This window comes from Poeciliopsis prolifica, unplaced genomic scaffold (assembly GCF_027474105.1).
Source record: "Poeciliopsis prolifica strain line A6 unplaced genomic scaffold, Auburn_PproV2 SCAFFOLD053, whole genome shotgun sequence".
NCBI classification, from domain to species: domain Eukaryota; kingdom Metazoa; phylum Chordata; class Actinopteri; order Cyprinodontiformes; family Poeciliidae; genus Poeciliopsis; species Poeciliopsis prolifica.
Genome location: NW_026562428.1, coordinates 1,802,694 through 1,827,134, shown reverse-complemented (window position 1 = coordinate 1,827,134; position 24,441 = coordinate 1,802,694). Strand labels below are relative to the sequence as shown.

At 46.5% G+C, this 24,441-nt stretch overlaps 1 protein-coding gene across 6 annotated transcripts in view; it reads right to left on the bottom strand.

Annotated features, from left to right (window-relative positions):
• Window positions 1-1,061: 1,061 nt before the first annotated feature.
• Window positions 1,062-24,441, bottom strand: part of LOC129378691 (nck-associated protein 5-like) — a 113,653-nt gene continuing 90,273 nt past the window's right edge. For 4 of the 6 annotated variants that reach the window (XM_055059118.1, XM_055059116.1, XM_055059117.1 and 1 more), the window contains 12 exons: window positions 23,839-23,877; window positions 23,351-23,470; window positions 18,790-18,894; window positions 17,989-18,177; window positions 14,220-17,719; window positions 13,817-13,922; window positions 12,539-12,626; window positions 9,911-10,183; window positions 9,322-9,413; window positions 9,075-9,168; window positions 8,880-8,992; window positions 1,062-3,245 (listed from right to left, as the gene is read on the bottom strand). In XM_055059118.1, the coding sequence (XP_054915093.1) occupies window positions 2,973-3,245; window positions 8,880-8,992; window positions 9,075-9,168; window positions 9,322-9,413; window positions 9,911-10,183; window positions 12,539-12,626; window positions 13,817-13,922; window positions 14,220-17,719; window positions 17,989-18,177; window positions 18,790-18,894; window positions 23,351-23,470; window positions 23,839-23,877 (4,992 nt within the window). In that variant the 3' untranslated portion in view covers window positions 1,062-2,972. Of the gene's footprint in view, window positions 3,246-8,879; window positions 8,993-9,074; window positions 9,169-9,321; window positions 9,414-9,910; window positions 10,276-12,538; window positions 12,627-13,816; window positions 13,923-14,219; window positions 17,720-17,988; window positions 18,178-18,789; window positions 18,895-23,350; window positions 23,471-23,838; window positions 23,878-24,441 lie in introns of those variants that run through there. The other 2 variants (XR_008608077.1, XM_055059120.1) reach the window with 2 other exon arrangements.

Below are 24,441 nucleotides of genomic sequence, written 5' to 3'. Positions count from 1 at the left end.
TGTGAGCAGTTAGTGTCTTACCTGGAGCGCAACCCAATATGGCCGACGACTCGCACCGTCACTCAGGACGTCTCTGATTTCTTGCTGTATTAAACACAACAGAACCAGATTAGCTGCCACACAGCTTATGAAAGAGGAAATCACACACGCAAAGTGCAAAATGTCTCCTTTATTTACAGGAAATGGAGCAGGCAGACGTGGTTCAGCTGCGGCACAAACATTTGGCCTTCCGGGGAATCGGCTCCAAGTTGGGATTCTCGACTTCCTGAGTTGCTGCTTCTCTTTGAATCTGTCTGGAGATGCTTTTGAACGTCCTCCTCTCTTCAGTTCAGGCACCACCTTGAAATTCCGCGACGCAAGTCAGTCGGTCAAAATCGACAACCCACAAAGCAAAACCCGTTTGCCATGGCTACACGTCATAACCGGTGTGCGACAGTAGAAAACTAAGCAGTTACACCTGAACGTCCAACATCCTTCTTCCTAATTATCAAACATTGTAAAAGATTAAGCCAAAAAATATTAGGAACTTAGAAGAAAAAATGAACAAACATGAGTAAAGTTTGGTTTGTGATTTAAACATAATTACCCTGAACAGCAAGCGATCCCGCAAAGGTTAATAACTTTTGTTTTAATCTATCTAATTAACCTCTTCCATGGAAGCCGCCTGTCGCCCAAACTGCGTTTCCACCTCGTTATTTCAGCGCTTTTTCTGCCCTCGTCCCCTGAAATAATAGAAACATCATCGACTCAGCACAAATTAACCTTAATTTTCAGCATAATGAGCCCCTCTCGCCACCCATCCCTCTCCCCCCCCCATCCACCCCCGTCCGCTCGGTGATCAATAGCGGCGCCGAGCCGGACCCAGCCAGGCGTGAGTCCGGCCCTGCGCCTGTAATTACCCATCAGGGGACAGGGCGGCGTTGAACCATCACCAACAGACTGCGATGCCGCGATTATTACGCCCCCTCTACCCCCCTTCTCTATCAAGGGGGAGAGGGTGGAGGGGGCAACAACAATGAAACTAAAACCTACAATTTTCACATCAATAAACAGCCGGCGGCTCTGTTTGAAATAGGAAATAATTTCTCATATTTATTTAGGAAATAGTTACATAAAATATAGCCTTAAAGTCTAGAGTAACAGACAAAATTGCACACAGCAATAATAATATTAATAATAACAATAATTACCAAAGTAACACTGCTGGTAACCAGTTTTCTTTACAAAGAAACGTGGGAGGAAAGAGGTGAAGCATGACAGTCACACTACCAAACCTGGGTATAAATACTGGACAGCTAGAAAAATACACAACCCTCCCCGTCACACTCTCTTCTTACAATAATTACAGTTCCATAGAAAAAAAAAAAAAATCCAAACTATGTTGATTATTAGCACCAGCTTGTCAGATTCCAGACAACAATTTGGCATAATTACACCTAAAGTGTTTTTTTTTTTTTTTTTGCATTTATTGATTCAAAATAAAGACTTCAATTCTTTAAAAGAGCAGAAACGATTGGTGCCGTTTGGAAAAGTTTGTTGGAACGACTGGCAAAAATGTACAGCTTTTCTTTACAAAATGCTTTAGTCACATATCAATCAGCAATGCCCCTTCTGATATTAACTTATAGTGATTTTATGTACAACATAATATACAGACACGAGGAGAAACGGAGGACAGTAGAAAGGTTTGCAGTGATGCTACATCGGAGAGAGACCGGTTCTGAAACCTGAACTCATCGAGACGATCGAAAGTTTTCCATGTGGGAGAGAAGATGCTTTCATTTACAATCTTTGTGAGTCCAGAAAGTTCCCTGAGTTACCGACAGCAAAAGAGATCAAACAGTCGGAGGACTGATGTACCGAAAAATAAACTCACATAATCAAACCCATGTCAGCGTAGAGATGTCTTGCCTTCGATGCTTTGGAGGACAAATGGGTCCTCTGGATGTGTGAATGACAGATTGACCCAAAGACCCAACCAGGATCTAACCAAAACCCAATGAAGATCCCGCAAAGGTTCTTCATTGGGAAGATGTCACCAAGACATAACCAAGATCTAATCAAGTAGTGTCTTTACCCAAACCTGGTTCACCTCCTTAGAACTGGAACGAGTAGAACACATGGTGGACAAAATCCAGAAGACAGGCAAATGAGAACCTTGTCCTTATGACCAATTGTTGGAACTCAACAGAGTTATACCTCTGTGTTTACACCTCAACGCAGAGGTATAAACCATAAATCTGGGTGCAAATACAGTTTATGTCAGTAAGAACAATTTGGTAACATGTTTCTTTACTAATCAGGGTTCTGGATTAGTAGAGAAACATGTTAAGTACATTTTGGCGGACCTTCTAAGTGCTTTGATTGTATGGAAAATCTAATGAGTCACCTTGTGGGTGAGGCTGCTAAAGCCTTTTGGAAAAGTAACGAAGAGGTTCAAACCCAAAGAAAGGTTTGGATTTACTAAGCCAGCAGTGAAGAACGGCGCCATCAGGCGCAGTGAAGACACTGCACTGCAAAAACCGGTTTGTGATTCTCCAAAATTGGAAATCTCAATGGTTTCAGCCACTGACTCTCAAAACACCATTTTCTAAGATTCCTAAAGATCTAGGGTGAAATATTATTATGGTTGGACCTGATGAGACATGGGCTGTCCTCTCAAACCAGGAGACATCGTCACCACACATGACGGTCTGACCATGACCGTGATGGTCACTTGAAGATCAAGAGATTTCTGAGGATGTCGAGATCATCCGTACCACTGGGTTCCAGAAACCGCCATGTCAACTGAGTCAAGAGAAGAGACAATAGTTCTCATTGTCTAGTAGCCACCAGGAATGGAAACCTAAAAACAGGTCTAATGGGCCAACTGTACCCTTCAACATCTAAGTCATTGATCCGCTGACAGTAGAGTGAAAGAGTGAGGTGAAAGGTCAATACAGGGCCACACGTCCAGCGGTACAGCAGTTCCCTCAGACGCCGTTGGAGCCCTGGCTGGTGCAGGAGGAGAAGCTGTCATACAGCGAGTCGCTGAGGGAGTGGTCCGGCCCGGGCCTGCTGCCAAAGCCAGACGACGGCAGAGGCTCGCTGCCGTTGCAGCTGCTGCCGCCTGCGTCGCCGTCGGCTCTGAGGTCGGGGTCCGTTTCGCCGCCGCCGTGGTTCAGCTTGTTCAGGGACTCCAGGGAGATGTGGAGAGAGGCCGGACGGCTCGGCCCGACGGGCAGCTTCTCCACCGACAGCTCCTTCTGCAGGGCGACAAAGAGCAGGCATGAACCACACGCGCTGCGCACGTCCTGAAATAACGTACGCCAAGCGCCGACTTCACTCCTCCTCTTGACCAGCAAAGCAATCAGAGAGATTGTAATTGAGCTCCAGCAGCTGATGAACGTCTTGAGTGTCGGCTTCCCAGTTACCATAACCACGTTGGCTTTTATTGTCAAATGTCATCTGTCCAACAGATTAGACAGAAACTGACGCTCCACTTCAATTAGCAGCAGCAGTCTTATCTGGAGGCCATTAGTGATTAGATGAGCGAGTGACTGTGTGTTTTACGGTCAGGGTGATCCGTCCCTTCTTAATGTGGACAGCTACTTTCTCCACTGCGAGTGCTTATAGGCACCTTGGTAGCGATTACACTCAGCAGCTACAGAGGAAGAGCCTGCATGTCGACAGAGGTGGAACAAAACAACACATAAACCCTGAAAACAGCTGTCCTAATGCATCTCAAATGGCTCTTTAACAAGCTAGCCCTCAGCCTCGCCTCTCTGGAGACGAGCTAAACCACGTCCAGAGAGGAGCGGCTCGTTTTCCTCCAGCCGGAGAGACAACGGCAGCCGTCCGAGGAGCTCCTCCAGCGGAGGAGAGGGCGAGCTGCAGGCGACAAGACGAGCCGCCAGGGAAGGCGCTGCCTTGGACCACTTAGCGTTTAGCTGCAGGGCGGAGAGGCACCGAGTCGGCTGCTTCAGTAATAAGGCTCACCGAGCCGGGAGAGCGATTCAAAGTTTGTGGTGTTTTTAATGGACGCTGGAGGCGATTCTTCAGTCTGAATTCAAAACAAAAGGATTTAATGTGCGCCGTACGCCTTCCTGTCTCATAAAAAAAAAAAAAATAAATAAATAAACAAACTCAAAGATGATTTCAAACCTTTTCTGTGTTACAGAAAACTGATGTCGGGCACACAATGTTGTCACGGTCTAACCGGTTCTGGAGAACCTCGGAGAGGAAGAGTTGCTAATAACATCTACAGTCTAAGTCCTTTTATTGTTTAATTTCAAAACAATAAAATACCTGTTTCATATTAATTACAAATAACTCTTATGAAGTCAAAAAAAGAAAAAAAAAAAATCAGCGTTCATTTGGGCCTGCTGGATTGGCTGTGCAGCCTGTAGTGTATCAAGTGGCTTTTAGTATTTCAGATACCTAGATTCTGGAACACTACTGGAAATATAAAAAACAAATTAACACACAACTGCTGAGATGTGAATAATGTGGGGTTCACTGCATTTCATAATAGAAAAGCCTGAAAAATATCTTTCACCATTTCATTTATTTACCTTGTTTGGCAATTTAATGGTTTTTGTTCAACTGAATCACAAAAAGACATTTTATTTGGTTCTTGCTTTGTCTGACCCGTCTTTGTTTTTTTTTGTTTTTTTGCTAAGATTATAATAATAATCATAGGTTGGTTTTGTTTGGTTTGTTTTATTCATATTCTTTGATTTTTTTGTTGCTCGGACCCAAGAAGCCGGTTGCTGCCGGGCGTTGGAAACTTTCCAGAAAGTGAAATAGCATCATCAAACGGCGCCATTTTGAAGTGTTACATTAGACATTCATTTTATTCCAACTTGTACCAAGAAGTGCGAGGAGCAAAATGGAATAAATTCGGAGCTCTGAAAGTGTTCAGGTCGTTTAAAAAACTCCTTTTAGCAGCAAGAGAGAAGAGAAAAATAGGGTTAGGGATTCTAAAATAAAAAATGAAAAAAAAGAAGAAGAAGAGGAAACTTAATTGTTATTAAGTCATATTGATTGTTAGGGGAGAGAAGAGGTGGGTGTAAACTGCAGCTGTTTGTAGGTGTGGAGTTTAAATTACTGGCAGCTCAGCTCCCGCACATCACACCTCGCAGGACTTCTGCTTTTCCACATTGCAGCCGAGGGGGGGAGAAAGGAGCCGGCGATGCGATGGGATCGATTCTTTCTAAAATAACTCTTTAAGCTCTCTGGGTGAACAGCGAGAGGAAGAGAAGTGTTTGTGCGATCTCTAATTGGATTTGATTCCACAGGAAGGTAATTTAGCAGCTGATTGAAGCCTCTAAACGCGGAGCTGTTGAAGCAGCCGCAGCTGCAGGTAACAACCCGGCTGGAGCCAGGTGAACACACACACACACACACACACACACACACACCCACACACACACCCACACACACACACACCACCAATCGGTTCTGCATCACATGTCAGTAATGGGATCTCTTAACTTGAATTCAGTGACAAAAGCTCAGCATGAGGCTTTTATTGTAACCCGAGGAACACATTTCCTCCGTTTAGAGCGCCGGCATTTTCTGCTTCAGAGGTCCGATCCTCCGGTTCTGGATGCTCGTCGCTCGCCCCACGTGTCAGCAGAGCGCTCGCTTCCTCTAAGCGAAGCTCTTAAATACGCGCCCGTCTTAAGCGGTTTTCGCTGGTGATCGTTTGCAACATCTCCAGAGCCAAAATCAAACAACTTTCAAATGTTCTTTCCCCAGCCGGGCCCACGATCCTGCACGTTGCCATGGTAATAAAGAGTGAAAAATACATCATTTCTTAATAAGGCCTGCAAACTTTAAATGCCAAAAAGAGCAAAAAAATCAAAACCTTTTTTTATTTTTCTTGTATGTAAATACATATTCCATACAAACAGGATATGTACAAATTGGATCTCTGCAGTTTATAGTGCCAGCAGATTTTTAAAATATAGATTAAAATACAGTTTGCAGTTAGCCAAAAACATTTATCAATAAAATAAAACCTGCAGTTACCAAAGAGTTTAATGCACGCAGACCATAATTCAGACTTTTAAAAAAACTGACAACATCAATAAGACTTTTCGTTGTAATCATCCCCAGGGAAAGTCTGCTTCTGTTTTCAGGTCAGAATTTAGTGAGAATTTTTAAAGGAAACTTCACACTTTGAATAAAAGAGTAAACTTTCTTGGCCGGCGAGGAACAAGCATTCATGACAGGACTGGTTTTCAGTTTATGGTGTTGAAATAAATGGTGGCAACTAGGCGCCAACAGGAAGAAGCTAGTGGCTAAGCGATAGCAGCTAGCCACTAACCGCTAACATAATATTTAATTAAAAAAAAAAGAAGTGTTTTCCTGGTATTTAGTTGGGAGGGCAGAGGAAATGGATTGTTCCATGTCAGATTCCAGGCCTTGCTTCCAGGTTTTCCTCTGGCACTTTAAAGGTCTCACTCATCTTCTTGATTTATGCTAGCGGCTAGCCGCTATCGGCCGGCCCGCTATCATCAGTGTAAATCAAGAAGACGGGTGTGAGATCGTAAAAGCGCCAGAGGAAGAAACTCCAAGCAATTCCTGAAATCTGACATGGAACAATCCATTTCCTCTGAACTTAAATACACGAAAACGCTTTTTTATTAAATATTATACCTTCTTTGGTAGAGTGCGGACAAATTTGACCTCGTGTTTAAGCTTTCTGAGTAAAGTGGGAGACTTAAAAACAGGCCTCCCTGCCGATTACAGCCCAGCGTGATTGAGCGGGATGTTATGGGCTTCCTGACACCTACAGATGGCTTCTGAGTTTTTCTGCTGCTGGAATTTATTTGCGCTCGAGTATAATTTCATTTACCCCATGTCCCGCCTGCTTGTCGACTGAAATGTTGCTTCTCCTTTTGCCGCGCGATCGTTTCTGGAGCTAACAGGCCGCGGCGCTCCGAGGGAGACGGCATGCACCCCGAGACCATGGAAGCTGGCTCAGGAATCCCGTAACGTATGGATGTCGGCAGAAGAGTTGGAGACTTTAGCAGAGAAAAATGAAAGGGAAAGCCAAATCTGTTCAGGGCAGGAGTCAAGTAAGGAGGAAAACTACGGAGGCAAAATAGAGAGAGGCAAAAGTGAACGCGAGACACGAAGACGTGTGGGAGAAAGAGAGACTGCGAGGCCAGGAGGAGAAGGAGGCGGGGGCCGCCGTTAGCAGGGCTGTCAGGTGTTGTCAGGATGATGAATGGGAGGCCGGCGTGGGCTGTGAGGGCCCTGATGGGAGCCGCTGAGCTTTACATCACTCTCCTGAGTGTTTGTGAAAGGTTATTAAAGGCGCTTAAATCACAGTCGCTCCGACACAGCCGCCCAACTTCCCCCGGACCCGATCCACGCCGCCGTCTCCGGAGTCGGCGGCCCAGCGGCGGGAGGCGGCCGGCCGGGGTGAGGACGGGGCGACAGTGGGATGGATTGTCTTTTCCAAAAGAATAATGTAGGGTAAATGAGTTCAGCAGCAGTCATCCATCATCAGGCTTCATTCACAGTCTGGGAATTAGGCTAATGCCAGAAATATCACCAGCTCAACACCGCTTCTAACAAAACTGTTATCACAACGAGGGATTCCTTTACTCACTGAGAAAACTTCGGAGGCACCAGCCGAGCAAAATAAGAGCAACCTGGCAGCTCACCACAGATAATTAGAGCTCAGACTGGTGTGAGGACCTAAGGACGCAGTAGCTCTTGGCAGTTCTGTTGCTAACAGAGCAGAGCTCACAGCAGAGCTCAGACAAATCCAGACTTCTACAAAGAAGCAGCACAGAGCTGGATACTCTTTAACTCCACAACTCTCAGCTGAGAGCAGCTCTGTTATTCACCCTACTGTTAGCTTCTCTCAACTTCCTGTTGGCTGCTCTCAACTTCCTGTTGGCTGCTCTCAGCTTCCTGTTGGCTGCTCTCAGCTTCCTGTTGGCTGCTCTCATCTTCCTGTTGGCTTCTCTCAGCTTCCTGTTGGCTGCTCTCAACTTCCTGTTGGCTGCTCTCAGCTTCCTGTTGGCTGCTCTCATCTTCCTGTTGGCTGCTCTCGTCTTCCTGTTGGCTGCTCTCAGCTTCCTGTTGGCTGCTCTCAGCTTCCTGTTGGCTGCTCTCAGCTTCCTGTTGGCTGCTCTCAGCTCACAGATAGTACGCTTTCATAAAGCAAGCCAAAAATTAATAGAATATTTCAAAGTGAAAGAAAACAAAATCCTCATAAAAAGTGAGAACGGCAAAAGTTTTCCTCTGAAAAACAACAGGCATGCAGAAGGAAGCATATTGACTTCACAAGGTGAGCTGAAGCTTGTTGCATGAAGAGTTTTAAGAACTGAATTTTTCTACATATCCAGCTATTTGTCAGCAGTTAGAGCTCAGACTCCCAGGAGTGAGCTGCTGAATATTAATGCTTCCTAACAGAACATTCATCTGTTGAATATTTCTCAAATGAACACATAATGAGCTCGTGTTTTATTTCGTTTAATCCCTGGGTCAGATTTCACGCGAAAAGGCGTTTGGAGGCCATAAATCCAGCTGCGTTCCCTCGGCTCCTCAAACACAAACTGCTTTCCTATCGGGTTTGTGTTGAGTCGGAGCTTTTTTCTGGCAGCGTATGGATTTTTGTGTCAGGTTTGGTGTCGGCGTGGGGGAGCCAAGCGTTGGAGGCCATTTCATGCTCCCTGCTCCTCGTTTGTCATTCAGCTGCGTTAAATACTGGTAGGCAAATACCCGCCGACACCCGCTGCCCAGGCGATCGAAAGCAATTAGGACAGCTGGGGTTTTTTCCTTCTTTTTTAGTGAGAATTGGCCAACAATTCCTGGAGCACAGAACCTTGGAGTGAAAACAAAGTGAGCGGTGTGGAGCGGGGTTCTGTACTCACGCTGATCCGGTCCTGGGCCGACCCGTCCAGGGTGTCCAGCTGGGACAGCATCTCATGCTGGTAGTAGTCCATGATGGACAGGGAGGTCTTCAGAGTGTCCTCGCGCTGCTCCACTGTGAGGAGGGACAGGACCGGGTTAACCTCTAGATGGCGACACAGAGCTGAGGGGGTTCAGGCGGGTGGGGGGGATATTACCGGAGACGGTTCTCCTGGTTACCGTGGCGCCGCTTCTGTCCGTCTCCGTCTCCATGTCGCTCCCCGAGAACGTCCTCACCACCTGGACTCCGTCCTGGATATTGACGGCAAACATAAAAGAAAAAAAAGATTCCCACATCACCATGCTGCCACCACGGCGAATTCCACACAGACCAGTTGGGTTTTAAAGCAGGTTTTTTTTTTCTCCGAGCACGCTTTGCTCCAAATGCAGCAGAAACAGACTCACCTTTGAGTCCTGCTCTGCTGTCCTCTTCCTGTCCTGGTCGCTGCTGCTGCTGCGCTGGGCGAACAGACTCAGCCTCTTGGTCCGGATGGCGTCTGGAAGCAGACCGGTTCATCAGAAACGGACCGGCAACTAAAATCTGCTCTAAAAACTTCAGACGAACACCATGAAGGGAATTTAAGACCCAAACCGACAAAGAAATGTACAAACTTTGTCCAGTCAACTGGCCAGAAAACTACACAAAAAAGCTAGCTAGCTAGCAACGGTGTGTTAGCAGTGAGTCACGGAACGCAATAAAGATGTTTGAGGTGACTCAAATTTTTGCCTGACATAAAGTAAACTACATGCAATATATAACATTAAATAATCCTGGCAAAATTTAAGACCTGTCATTCAAGGATTTAAGGCCAGAATTGAAGACTTAGAATTTAAGACTTTCTAAGTCTTCAATTTTAAATGCATCGACAGAAGACTCTCAGCTAGCAGGATTAACAGGCCCAGTCTGGGTTCTGGTTGTAGTCAGGGTTCTGTAATGTGGATCTTGTCCAGAACATACCCCGTGTCTCTCTCGGCTGAAGGCTCGGTGACTCACCTGAGGTTGAGGGTTTGGGCAGACGGCTCTGGGTGTCCTGGCCCGTTCTGCCGCCAGGGTCAGACGTGGAGTGGGCCATGCTGCCGGTGGAGGGATGCGGCTGCGCTTTGGGGAGGGAAGGCACTTTGACATGGGGCTGCGAGGGGTCGGAGGTCACCTGGTCTGGGCTGGACTCGGACCTGGGGACGTGGCGGCCGGCGGCCCTGGAGACCGAGTCGGGGAGGGGGAAGGTGCCGATGCCGCTGTCCAGGGTGCGCATCTGGCAGCTGGAGCCTAGAGGAACAGTTAGAGGAGTGTGACACAACAAGACGGGGGGGCGGCTCGGAGCTACATGCAGCGGAAAGGAGGGGGGGAGAACAGGGAGTCTGTGGTGGGCGAGTCGGAGAGAGAGGCAGAGAACAGCATGAGTAGAGGTTAGCCGGTTAGCCAGACTGGCTAATATCAGAGGGAGGACGTCTTCCAGTCCTGTTCATGCTACAATGACGAGGAGTCTTCCACTTAAAAGTAGATGGTCCTCAAAATACTCCTGCCAATACTGAGGTCAAGGGTCACAGCTGCCCACGCTATAGCTAATACCAGCTAATACCTGAAACCTCCTATCAGAAACTGTTTTAACAGTTTAAACACCAGCTGTAGCTAAGTGTGCTTTAATATGCACAGTGAAACGGTCTTAGCGCTACTGCTAAAGCTAACGTCCAATGTCTTAGGGGGTTCAGCCAATCAGTGCTAAGGAAAATAACTGCCATGTCCTGTATTTGCTGATTTGCCAGCTAGCAGCATGTCAGCATGCATTGAGGCAAAGTCTTCCAGCTTCCCATGATGCATTATCTTTGGGATACTTTAGATGTTTTAAAGTCATGTTCCACAGAAACAACTGATTCTTCTATACGTCATTGGTTCGGTGGCGTTTTATGGTGACTGGCTGAAAAACTCCAGGCAAACCGACTTCCTGTTAGCGTGGACGCTCAACACTCACTGCAGTTCTCTTTGTGAGACGCAGGGGTCAGTAGAGAGTCACTATCCATCAAGATGCGGTGCTTTTTGAATCAATGGCCCCCTGGAGCCCTGAACCAATTAAAATGCAGGAACGTACCTGCGTCATTCTGTCTTTCTGGTCTTTCTGAGTCTATCTAGATGCCCAGGACGGTTCCTCCAGTGTGACATGATGTGGAGTTTAGCAGAAATGCTGCTCTGAATGCGTGGCGTTCAGCCAGCTAATGCAGCCATGAGCTGCAGAGAGAAACAGGGAGCCATAGATTACCCAGCTGGGTAATTGAATGCCAAGCCTGGCAGTTCAAAATGCCCTCTATATCCCAGCTATAACAAGGTCCACAGTAATTTCAGCCAGCGGCCAGAAACAACTGGACCTAATCTAGCTTTCATGAGCTCCCTATCACTTCAGCAGGCTGGCTGCAGGCATCTACACGCCGCGGCCCATCCTCATGTCACGCTTTAAAGCCCAAGTCCTGCGCTCACACTCCACACCTGGCAGGGTGTTCAAAGAGTCGAGCTTTGTTTTATTGTCTCTTTATGAGAGAAACACACCTGGAGCGAAAGTTCTTCAACACGATTACCGAGCAAGTTCCGACCCCGGCACGGATCCACGAGGGGGCCGGAGCACAGACCGTTTCCATGACTGATGTGTTTACCTGCCGTCGGTTAGAAGGGGCGCCGCGCGCCGCCACTTCTAATTCAGACCGACTGGGAAAGGCTGAGCAGGCAGAAAGCGAAGATGCTAGCCTGTTAGAGGACGGCAGCGTGGCCGACAGGACAAAAAAAACTGCTTTTTATGTTTCATAATAAACCAGAAACTCTGGGGCTTAAAGGTTAAATAAACTCTTTTTCGATATAAATGAGCCACAGGAAGTAAAAACACCAGAGGAGACATTAGTAGCATTAGCTGCTCCATCTGAGACGCAACTGGAGCTGCTGCTTTTTTGTTTTCACGTCATTATCTTTCACAGTAAAATATGTATTTGAATTTCTATGTATACTTTATGATTAAATAATCTATCCATTATTTATTAACCTATTTAAGCATTTCTTTACTTATCTTTTTGTTGTTTTGAATCATTTTATATTATGCATCCATCCCTTTGTTAAAGTAGAACTTATTTGTATCAGATTTTTTTTCATTATGTTTTCAATCACTTAATGATTATGTTTGTTCACGTTTTTTTTATTTTTTTATTATGCATTATGTTTGGATGTTACGTCAACGTCTCATTGCTTAAATGAAACGAGATCAAACGTTAAAGGCAAGATGAGCAAAATGTTTCCCTGTTTATAAATCGAAATTTATTGGAAGAAATCTGGAAAACAGACGATTTGTAAAGAAATTTGTCTCGTAGGTTTTGTTGAAATCCTGCAAAACCTCAATTTTCCGTCACGGTGACCTCATCCTGGCTTCTCCAGGTCAGGCTCAAAGCTTCTGGCTTTCAGAGAGAAAAGTCTCAGGGTGAAGAGAGCGAGAGGTCAGGAAGGATCAGAGGCGCCCAGTCGATGAGTGAAACAGGAATAGAAAACAACATATTATGAAACGCTCCATTTTCGGACAAAATGGTGGAGACGGAAAAGAACCGGAAGAAAATGAGTGAAAACCAAACATTTGGAGAAAGGAGATCTTACCTATCATGTGGTCCTGACAGCTGGAGTCGGCCAGGTGTCCGTCCTCCTCCTCAGCCTTCAGGCTGATCTTCTGACTTATTATCAGGGTCTGAAAAACCAACAAATGCTCCATGTTGGTCACAGAGACCCTCAGAACAACATAAAAGTTTTGTAAAGCCTCGTCGAGGCCGTTCGTTTCTGACACTTCACATTGTTTCTTTGCCAGAAAAGCGAGTTTTTTTTTCCTTTATTTCTTCCTGGCTCTAATTGGGCTGCTGCGGCGCTTGTGGGTCATGAAATGCGCCTCTTTTGTTGCATTCTGTGGGGAGCAGATAGGACGGTTTTAAATGGCCCTTTTGTGGAGCGGAGAGGCGGCGGTAAATGGCTCCCTCTGCCTTATCGAGACTCGGCATCATCTGGATTAAATTTCCCACATTATGCCGCGGACCCGTCGGCCCCTCTCATCGCCTCACTCCGCTCCTTTTGTTACCGCTGCTGACTCACTCTGCTTCGACCTTTTCACCGTCGTTCCCTGGATCCGGAAATGCATCAAAACAGGCTCTGAAACTTCTCTGCGATCTTCCAACAGGTTTGTATTCAGTCTCCTTTATTCCGCCACCCCCTAATAAGCAGCGACCCGCCGTCAGACGTCTCCCTGTTGGTCAGTCACATAACTACTAGACGGTTTTGCTACTGTGGAAAAAATTGATCTGATCAGTTCCCTCCAAAAGGAAAATTTTTACCTTCTTGCTGCGCAATGACCCCGACAGTTTAAATCGTCAACATATTAGAATGGCAGTCGATCGATTTTGTTGCTCTGTTTGTATTTCCTTCTGATTCATGTAAAGCACTTTGAACTGCCTTGTTGCTGAAAATGTACTATGCAGACAAAATTATCTTTTACTATATGGCCCTTTGTATTGGTAGTCTGATAAAATTCCAATAAAGTCTGTTAGATGTTGTCGCTTTAATGTGACAAAAATGTGAAATGATTCTTCTTTAGGTTCGGTACGATTAGAGCCGCCTAACACGACTCTGAAACTTTTCTCGTCTTTGTTGCGGTACCTCCCATCAGCCGAGGCTGGTGATAACAGATAGGAAAATGAGCGGGGAGTGTTTTTGCGGAGCAGCCGAAGTAGGAACACAAACTGAATCAATAGCGAGCCCAAAGGGGACGCGAGGCTGCAGAGGCGGATGGACGTTCTGTTCCGAGCGTGAAACAGTAAGCAGAAACCTGAGGGAATCTGGAGTCCGGAACATTCGGCTGCAGCAGAAGTTGGTGGAAGTTCATCGACTCACCGCCGTATCGGGACAGATCTGCAGGTCCGCCTTGGTCTCGCCGTGCTTCCTGGGTGTGGAGATGGCGGGCGGTGAGGCGGTCACGCTGCTGACCTTCACCGCCGTCCTGAGAGGGAAGGGCATGTGGTTTATATATTGGCTAGTGCCTTCGTCAAGCTGGAGAGCTGATAAACTGAAATAGCCTGCTCTTTCACGAAGGCAAACACACTCAAACACAGAGACCTCATATAATGTTTAACAGCCTCCATGAAAAGCCTTCCACCCTGTCAGCTGGGGTTCAGAGAGGAAAACAAACAGGTGAGAGGAGATGTGGAGTGTTTGTTAGCTTCCAGCCAACACTGAGTTGGCTGGAAGCTGCTGGTTTTACTGTAGGACAGTACAAGAATCATACTTCTCTACTCACTTGCCAAGAAGGTCTTTGACAAACTGGTCTTTTCCGATGAACGCTGTGGTACTCTGAATCTGACTGGCGATTTGACCCATCTGATTGTTGCAGTGGTCCATGATGGAGCTCAGCTTGTTGTTCAAATCCAGATTCTGGATTTCCTGGCCCTCCTTCTTCTTGTCCTTTTTCTTGTCAGGCTTGACCTGTTTCCCCCCGAGGACAGACCCGATCTTTAGGTCCTTCTTCTCTTCCTTCCCTTTGGGGGAGTCGGATTTCTTGCCGCTCAGAGCCGGAAGCTTGCTCTTTCGCAGGCCGAACCAGTTAGCGAGAGATGGGCCGGTTTTCTGTTTGGCCTCACTGGCTGCTACCTTCTCTTGTTCTTGGGATTTTTGCAAGTTTTCCTCGATGCCCATCATGACTTTCTCTTCAATTGTGCAAACTGTCGGGCTGATTTTCTTGTCCTCTGTGTCGGTTGGTTTGGTTGGCGAGTCCAGCTGGGTTTTGCCCGGTTCGTTGGAGTTGGTTACCAGGTTTTCCTTCTCTCTGGCAGGGTTTTCAGGGCTATAGAAGGATGGCTGAGGCTGAAATTGTGGGTGAGAGGCCACTTTGGGTTTCCGGATGTTGTTGAAACTTGTCCTTTCACCTGACGGCTGACTGTGCACCTCTTTATGTGTAGGGGAGGTGACAGATTCCCCCTTAGAGCCAGACTTTGAGGGTTTGTCAGGGAGGCCGTTGGTACTGGTTGAAGCTGTCATGCCTCCATAGTGGCTTAGCCTCATCCTGGGTGAATGGAGAGGACTCTCAGCCAAGCCTACAGCTGGTACCTCTAAAGAACTCTGCCTTGACAGAGAGTTTCCCCTCTCACCCGAGTTGGTAATGATTTGAGTACGAACTTTCCCCAGTCCTTCCGGCACATTGATGTTGGGTTTCTCCATGTAGTTGGCGCTGAAACTCTGACTACGAGCTTTGGCGCCGTTCATTCCCAGGGCGGGCTTTAGATGGGTCTTTGTTGTCACGGATATGGATCGACCAAAGAGCTGACTGGTCCTTTTCCCCTTCTCATACACATCGGCTTCCTCAGGCAACACAGCCGGATGTACGGCCTCTTCTGAAACGCAACACTGGACTTCACCTTTACCTTTCTCCTCTGTTGAAGACGTCTTGGGTGGTAAATCGATACTAAACGCCGATTGCAAGCCATCACACTGGGTTGAGGCATTTGAAGTCACCGTCTCCTTGGAGACTGAGTTGATATGGTCTTTCTCTTGCTTACCAGGAACAGTGGGACTACTTTTACTTGTTGGAGGTGATTTCAAAAAGGCTTTAAAGCCCATTGGGATGCGAGTCTTAGCAGCTTTTTCTGCTTGGCTGGGTGACATAACAGCAGAGGCCGGAGGGCTAACGATAGCTTTAGCATTTTGCTGCTCTGGCTGACATTGAGGGGAATCCTGAAGGGATATGGGTAAACTTATAGAGGTCTTCTGAACTGTCTGGTGGACATTTTCATGAGTGGGTCCTTTCTTAATTGCAAATGTGTTTTGTAGTGAGGAGCCTCTGAGAGCGCTGTAGGGAGGAGGAACATTCTTTGAGCTTCTAGGTGCATTGTCAGGTTCTCGAACAGACCCTGAGTTTGCAGAAGGGAGGTAGTCTTTTGTAAGTCTGGAAGTGCCTTTTGTAGGAGTCTGAGTCACAACGGGGGACTTCTGAAGGTGCTGACTGGTTTTCTCGATCAGCTTCTGAGGTGCAAGTGCAGTCCCATAGCCTGCATCCAAATCCAGACAGTCTTTATCCTTGATGGGTAAAGTGGTTTGCATATTTGGTGCCAATGAGGTGTAGTAACTTGGGGGAGGGCCCCTCACAGTGGTTAGTGTGGATAGTGGAGCCACCCCTGTTTTATGTGCCTGAGGGGAACCTTCGTAGTTTGGTCTGATCAGTAGGGAGGTGGTGCGGCCTGGGGGAGGGGGAGGAGAGGGAGACCTGAGTTTATTTTTGCTAGATTCACAGTGTTTGTCTCTAGTTGGTTTTTCACTAGTGTCACCAAACTCCAGGAGCCTCCTTGGGAGGTGGGGGGAAGTGGATGAGGGACCCTTACTCCATTTGGAGTTCACAGCCTTTGGGCTCTGAGAGCTAGTTTGTGTTTTTATGAATCTGGACATTTTAACTGTAGGAGAGGAAGGGGATTTCTCCTGAGTGGAGGATCCTGAGTTTCCACCATTGCTTGGCTCAGCTGCTGAACCTTTAGACACCCTCAGAGGGGATGCTGACGGTTTGTTGCGACCAGGAATCTTTGAACCACTAGTCTTGGGACAGGCAGCATCATTCAACGGAGGGATGGACTGACTCTTACTTGCTCGGACGCCTGGTGGTTTTATTAGCTTTCTTTGTGGAGTCGGCTGCATATACAGCCTCTCTGTACTTTCCCCCTTGCTATTGGCTGATTTACTAGTCCTACTCTCCCACTCTGAAGGTTTCTCTGGAGATTCCAGAACATTATAATTTCTTGTATTGGCAGATGTTTGCCTCGCTGGTCTCTCTGGTGGTACTAATTCTGCATAGTTAGCAGCAATTTTACTCCCTTCAATTTGATCTGCATCTGCTGGAAGCCTTTGGGGACAAAGCTCAATAGGTTCCCCTTCTGCATCAAAGATAGCCAATATGCTTTCTTCAGACTGGGTACACTTGGAGGCTTTTGGTTCCTTCAGCAGACTTAAAGGTTTGGGCCTCCCATCGGCAGACTGCGTGCGTCCCTGGTCTCTGCCCAAGTATTTCTGTTTAAGGAGCTTTGCAGCATCCCGAGACAGTCTTTTGAACTCCCTCTCTGCTTGCTCTGTCGGTTGGTCACAGGACATTCGGACTTCACTACACTTTTTCTCGTGGCCGTCCACATCACGGAGGCGCTTGGTGCTTTCCGGGTCAGGTGGGTTGGAGTGGAGCTTGGTCGGTCTACTAAAAGCTGACTTGTGCTCTCCGTCTGAGAGAAAACTGAGGAAACTTACGAGCTTCTCCGGACGCTCTTTGGAGTCACAGCCAGAACAAGAGTTCGCAACCATCGGTCCTGAAGGGGCGTCACCTTCCTGCGTCCCATCCCAGCTGCACAAGCTATCTGAGATGCTGTGAGAGAGTCTCTTGCAGTGAAACCAGCAGTCCTTCGTGGGGATGTCATCTCTGCGGCTCGACTGCACCAGTTCATCATCTGCATCATCCGAATCGTAGAAGAACTGCTTGCCTCGAGCGGTGAAAGTCCTGCCACAGTGGCTGGGCTTGGAAACCCCTTTGCTGCTGCTCTTGATTCCAAGGGAGTAGATGCCCTCGTTGGAGTTCATGCAGTCTTTATAGCCTGATCTGGACACCTTGGAAGAACAGGAGGAGCTTCTGTGTTTCCTCCTCTGGAGCTTCCGAAGTCCCTCCAGGATGTGGCTCTCCTTACATCGCGTGGGCTGCTGCTCCTCTGAAGGGGCGCAGATGTTACTCGGAGCCGATGAACCCAAACTCAGCCTCTTCTCCCATGTCAGAGAAGACTTTAAAGCAAAAAGAGACAAAGTTAACACTTGTAAAAGATCATGGTTTAGCAGTTTTGTCAAAGTACAAAACAATTTTTTAAGATCTCCCGACTTCCATAGACTTTAAGTGTATTATCTATTTTAAGAGTTTTCTAAGGAGTATTTTTATAGTCATGGTCATCAAACTCTTCCAGGAGGATATGGGATTAATTAGTGCCTCAAATGAGCAGGGAAGTTTGACGAGCTGCCACTCGCGATTGTTTTGTGGAACTGATGTTTGGGTTTACCTTTTTCCCGCAGGAGCGTCCGTCATTCCAGGTGTACGAGCCGCTGGAGAACTCGCTGCATGCGCTCGACAGGGAGATCTCGCTGCTGCTGCAGCTGCTGCGCGGGTAGACGGGCGGGGGCACGCCCAGGCTCAGCTGGCTCAAACACTTGGCCACTGGGAGGCCCGGCTTTCCACTTAGCTGAACCTCCTGAAAGAAACATAGAAGACGACCTTTTTAAGAACCGGCGAAACGTTACGGATCTGAATTAGGAGGAAAACTTTCATCGTGGCCTATAATATTGTGTTTATTTGATGTTTTCTCTTCGCTAAAACTGGTTGCGGCAGGTTCCAGACTGGTTGCTGTTGCATACCTAATGACCATCTTGATGGCATTTCAGTCACCGACCGACCAAATCTTTCCAGAGAAATATCTTGCAGTTGTCGCGGAAAGATCTAATTTTCACGCACTGCTGCCACCATCACCGCACGTTTATCAAATTAGAACCTCAGAGAGAGAGCGGTTAAATAAAAAGAAGCGCCACTTGGGTCTGAAGTGGACATTTAGAGGATTCATAATTCCCTTTCCTGGTTTCAGTTTATCAGGTGACATTCTCAGGGGTAAAAAAAAAAAAAAAAAAAAAAAGGAGGGGAGGAGAAAACTCATCTTCAAGCCTTAATGCATAATATATAAGATGACTAATGTTCCAGTGCGTCTTGTGGAGTCATTTTAACTGACGTAGAGTCTGAATCGATGCTTTTCTGGTAACATGACAAGCATTTATGTCTCAGAGAGGTCACGACCCCCCGTCGTTAGGCTTACACCAGAAGGAGAGTCGGAGTTCCTGGAAAGCAGGAAAGCCTTGCTCCTCTCGGGCTCCAGCAGCAGGTCGGCCGCAGACAGATCCATGATCCGAGAGTGCAGCTTCTGTAAGTCAAAGCAGAAAGAAGAGCGAAGGACACGGAGCGGTGAGTTTCAGCTACAGAGAGCCCGGGAGACTGAAGCAAGCCTCCCAGAAAGATGTGAGGGCTTTTATTGATTCTTTGCTCTTTTTAAGTCAGAAACTGAACTGAATTATAAGCGCAGTCCAAATATGAAACGGAGAGAACTTTGGGTCAAGGTTGAGCGCTGTTTTGCAAATCAGATTCCCTTCGCTGGAGCCGAATCCGCTCCTCTCAAAGTCATTACAGTCATCAGCCGGCCCAAAAAAAAAAAAAAAAACCAGTGTGAATAGGAAATAATTACATTGGGGGATTTGGGATTCATTTGATTTGCCTTCCCTTAAATTTATGTCCAACTCTCTTCTGTTAGTTAACTCTTGCACATGAGGGGGAAGGACTCAAAACCAAACGCGTTCCCACACATTCATCTCCGAACTTAATTATGCTCCATTCCCCACGCTCAAATTAACTTAAGCTGGAAATAAAGAGGAGCAGAACACTTGATCTTATGCTACACTTCCACTGGCTGCTGCAGCAGCAGCTACAGCGCTCACTTAGAAATGTGCTCCGCTCATCTGATCCGCTCGCACAACTAAACGCTCGTGTTGTTGCGAGAAATCATAAATATTACAGAAAAACGGCGAGAGGTGATTTTGTTTGCGAGAAAAGCTTCGGTTCATATCGACCTCCTTTGTTCCTTACCAAATGCTTCTCTCTCTGAACGCCCGCATTATTATTTCACTCGGGGCACGAAAGCGTCGGGGCTTTGTTGTTTACCTCCTTTTTGTTCGAATGTTTGCAAAACGTTCAAAAAGAAAAACGCTCGTTTTTCTTTTTAACGCTGAACAACCGTTTTCTGAAAACATGAGAACGGAAGAACTGCCCGATAATTACTAATCTGAGTCATTTATTACACAGAAATGATTAAAACTCCACTTGGATGTCATGTGCTAATAATAAAATAAATTATTATCATTAATTGTCATGAACAAGGGCCAGAATAAAGTGATATGAAGAGAATTAAGTCAAAAATAAAATCATACTAACTCATATTATGTGAATAAATTTGTATGACAAAAAAAAAGTAAAAATAAATTGTAGAAAAAAAGTCAAAATGATGTGATAATAAAGTGACAATATTACCAATATAAATGACCAGAATGAAACAGTAATTTAATGAAGTTCTGCTTCAGTATTGGCTTCATCTACTAACACATCCGCATCAAATTAGTATTTATAATTAGCAGAAATCTTAAATGATTCTGCTGAGAAGAAAGAAGCGGACGGACTGAGCTACACTTTCTTCTGGTGATGTCGCACAATTATTCTGCTCACAAGAGTGAAAAGGAGTTTTGTGTATTTTTTCCTTCCTTCCTTCCACTTCCCGGTGGTTTTTGTCCAAGCGGCCTGCGTGGGCGTCGGCCTCGCTGCGGGCTGGGAGTGGCCGCCGCGCCGTCCCAGGCCCGCGATCTTATCGCGCGGTGCTCCATTTCACCTCCTCAGCATCCTCATCAAGCATGCGGTCGATAGTGTCACCGGGTCACCGGGACGGGGGGAGATGGAAATGGAAGATGATGGAGCCGCTCGCTTCTTCTCTCTCTTTTTTTTTTTTTTGTTGTTGTTTTTTCTCTCTGTTTCAGACTAGAGACCGACGCTCAAAGTCACCGATTTTTCTCTTTCCCCCCCTCAAAGTTCCCGTAATCCGTCATGCAAATCGTTGCGTCTCTGAACGTCTGCAGCCTGAGAAGTTTCCGCCAGACTCCGAGGGAGACAAAAAAAAAAAAAAAAAAAAGAAAAGAAAAGAAAGAAAGGCTCTCTGCTATGTGTGTGTGTTTTTTATTTTTTGTTTTGCTTTGACAGGAGCCATATTTCAAGATAATGAATATCAGCCCGGAATAGCAGCAATAGGCAGCTTCCAAACAAATCCGTCAGTATCGGCAACCGCTGTCAAAAACTCGCATCGGGGGAAGAGTCTCGACACACACACACACACACACACACACACACACACACACACACACACACACACACACACACACACACACACACACACACACACACACACACACACACACACACACACACACACACACACACACACACACATATTGAGAGAGGCATGGTGTGATCAACAGTTGATGTCATCACACCTTTTCTTTAAGTTCAGGTTATTATGAAAGGCCTTCGACATAAAAATCCTCTGCTGCCGCATTAAAAGGCTCCTGTGACACCAAGCAGCCTGCTAACATTCTGACTTATTATTATTATTTTATTCTTCCTAATGAGGTTCAGCTGAACATCCTCTGCTGTGATCTGTGAAAAAAAAAACACCTGTTTTCCCCCAGTGACGGGTCACTCGTGTGACACCTGTCAAACGTGACACGCAGATAACGCCGCAATCGCACACACCGCCGCTTCGTCCACGCGGAGCCCAAAACCTTCATGGAATCAGAGGGAAGCGTTTGGGCTCCTCTGCCAGAGCGTTAGCGCTTCTTTATCAGAGGAACCGGAGACGCCGTGGGGAAGCCGGAGCCGTTTAATTACCGATAAGCAAAAAGGTCCAGAAATCCAACACGCGCGCACGCCTGATTAGGTCTGTGTGGCTCCTGGGGACAAAATGGAGGAGAGTGGGGCGTTTCTCTGTTTCCACCCATCTATCTGCTTCTCATAAACTGAAGGCTTTCTTCTGATCCTCTTAATATTCTGCTGCCGAGCGCGACGACAACGCCGAAAAGATTGTTTCAAAAAGTGCGTTTTATTCTCCTGTTTTACCTCGCTTCTTTGTTTTTGAGTTGCATCGCAACTAAATATTCCAGTTCATCAAACTGAGCTCATTTAAAAAATGCTGTTTGTTTTCACTCGTCACATGTCAAGGTTATTTTTTACAGTTATTTATCTTTACCTCAGATTAATTCTCTTTACCAAAACATTGGTGACTTGGATCTCTTTACAGCAACAAGAAAAAGATGAACGTCTTTTTAGCGTGGCCATGTGTTTAGTGAGCAGACCTTCCTCCGGGCTGTTTGTGTCTTCATATTAAACAGACGTCCAACAAAGACGTTACATCCTCCCATATAGCTCTGTAATTGGGACAGCAGTCAAATAACAGAAGGGAGAACAGATAGGATGTCCCCGTCCACGCCGACACGGACAGATTTAGTCGTTTTTTTTTTGTTTTTTTTTAACAGCTCTCCCACACACAACACAACTCATAATGAATGCGGCGAACATCCGCCGTGGCGTCACCGTATTATGATAAACACGCACAATAAATCCCCCGGCTGGTCGTGGGGAAAGTCGCTCCTAATTTAAAGACGGAAAAAAAAGACAGAAAAGAAGACACCGTCACGAACGCGAGAACTTTGATCAGTCGCTCACGTAAACAGACAATGTTATTCGTTTCCTTTTTCCCCACCTGACGACGACGCACGGCTAATTTATAGATGGCATCTCTGCCGTCGCGAAGAAAAGGGGTGGGGGGAAACAAATTGCGGTCTGAGCTGCACTCCATCATGTTTCTGTGGGTCTGCGCGCATTTTCAGAGAGATTGGACTTCTTGGTGGTATCATCAATATTCCTCGGCGAGGCTTTTATATAACGGCTTCACTTAGCGTCGCTCCTCTCTGCTCAATAAAGTCACAGCGAGGAACTGACAAATCCCTTTGAAACGCACTCGGATTTTATTTCTTTCTTCTCTCTTGTCTTTACTCCATTTACTCTGTTTCAGCCTCTTCATAATTTGACCTTCTTGTCAGAGCAGGAGCCTCTCTGCTATCTCATCTCTCTCCATTTTCACTCCTCTGTCTTCTCTCTCTCTCTCTTATCTTCCCTCCCCGTTTCCATCCTCACCTCTCTCCGTCTCCTCTTGTCTGACTAGAATGACAGCTCTTTTCTCCTCTTATTTCTATTGCTTTTTTTTTTTTTTTTGTCCCTTTAATATGATCAGTAAATTGCCCTGCAGCAATTTCGACAATTATTTGAAAGTGTCCTTCTCTTCGGAGCGTGGCGGGTCTTCTTTCACGTTTTAACGGAGAGCTTATACGTACAGGGAGGATCTTCTGCCATGAAGGACCATGAAGATGATCCATTTGAATCGCAGCTATGGCCCGACATAACCACTGGATCCATCCTGGTTTGAACGTGTCGAATCAAAGACGGAGTCAGAACCAGAGCTTTTTAACACAAAATAATCAGAAACAAAACAAGCTCTCTAAAAGGACATGGAGATGGTTTTTTTTCTGCGCCGCAGAAAATGGCTGACTCAGATCTGATGACGTAGAAAAAGCTCTGAGAATTGTATTTTAATAAAGTGTCGGCGGAATAGATTATTTACACGAGGGAACACTTTTCTGCAAAGCTCCGATCTAAAAAGATCGTTTTAGTAAAATGGATTTTCCCAAGCGAGCTGCGGAAGGTGAAAGGTCAAGAGGCGTCGGTCTCACCTGGAGAAGCAGGTCTGAGGCGGGTTTGATCCTCTGCTGGAACAAAACGCTCAGCGCTCGATTCTGCTGCTCCAGGTCGAAGACTCTGGTTCTGAGCTTCAGGCATTCCTCCCTCAGATCCTGACGCACAAACACACAGCCGGGCGTAACGATCAGAACTCCGGCCACTGCTCCTCCAAAGAACAAAAACCTCTCAAACAACAGACCATGTCCTGGAAAAACCAGGACATTTTTACATGTTTTCACCTTTCACCCACACAGACACTCAAATTAATTCGTTCCACATAAAAAACTATTATTTGTGTTCATGGGGAAACAGAGATTTATGGTCCTGTAACAAATAAAGCGCAAATATATCCACTTACCACTTAGGCTCAACATAATCTTTTTTTAAAACGTCATATTTGAATTCACAATTTAAGCGCAGTTCGATACATATTCTAACCTCCTGGCGCTGTGATTATTTATCATTAACATTTGAAACAAACCTTTTGTGTGAGAAGTGCTTGGACAACTTGGTTGGCGACCTGGAAGAGAAAAAGATAAAGATCGGCTTTAGCTTTATGCATGACTGGCTCTCCAGCTTTAAAGATCCAAGCAGTTTAGTTTTGTTCATGTGTTTGTGGTGCGCCGCTCCGATGCAGCGGGTGCCTTCCTGTTCGTATCGACAGGCTGGCTGATGTGCAGGCAGAAGCCCGACTGGATCAAGTGCTGTTGTTCCTCACACTCCTCGTGTAGCTCAGACCACAAGGCCGATGGAGACGCAGCTCCCATTACCGTCATCGATTGCTCATTAATAGCGTGTGAAGCCGCACTCCGGATTATTGAATGAGCAGAAGAGCAGGGTAAACATGGAGATCAGTGTGTTAAGCGTTTCTGCAGCTGGAGGCTTGCAGAGGCAGCTGGGCATCACTCCCAGTCCTCCTCCTCCTCCTCGTCCTTTCATCCCAGTCCCTCGCTCCTCCGGGGGAATCTGCGCGGCGTCCAGGACGAGCCGCTCAACTCGTTCCTGCTGGACCTGCTGTCCCGCAGCAATCCAGAGTCTGCTGCGGCTCCCCCAGCTGCGCTTATCAGGCCCTCTCGAATAACCA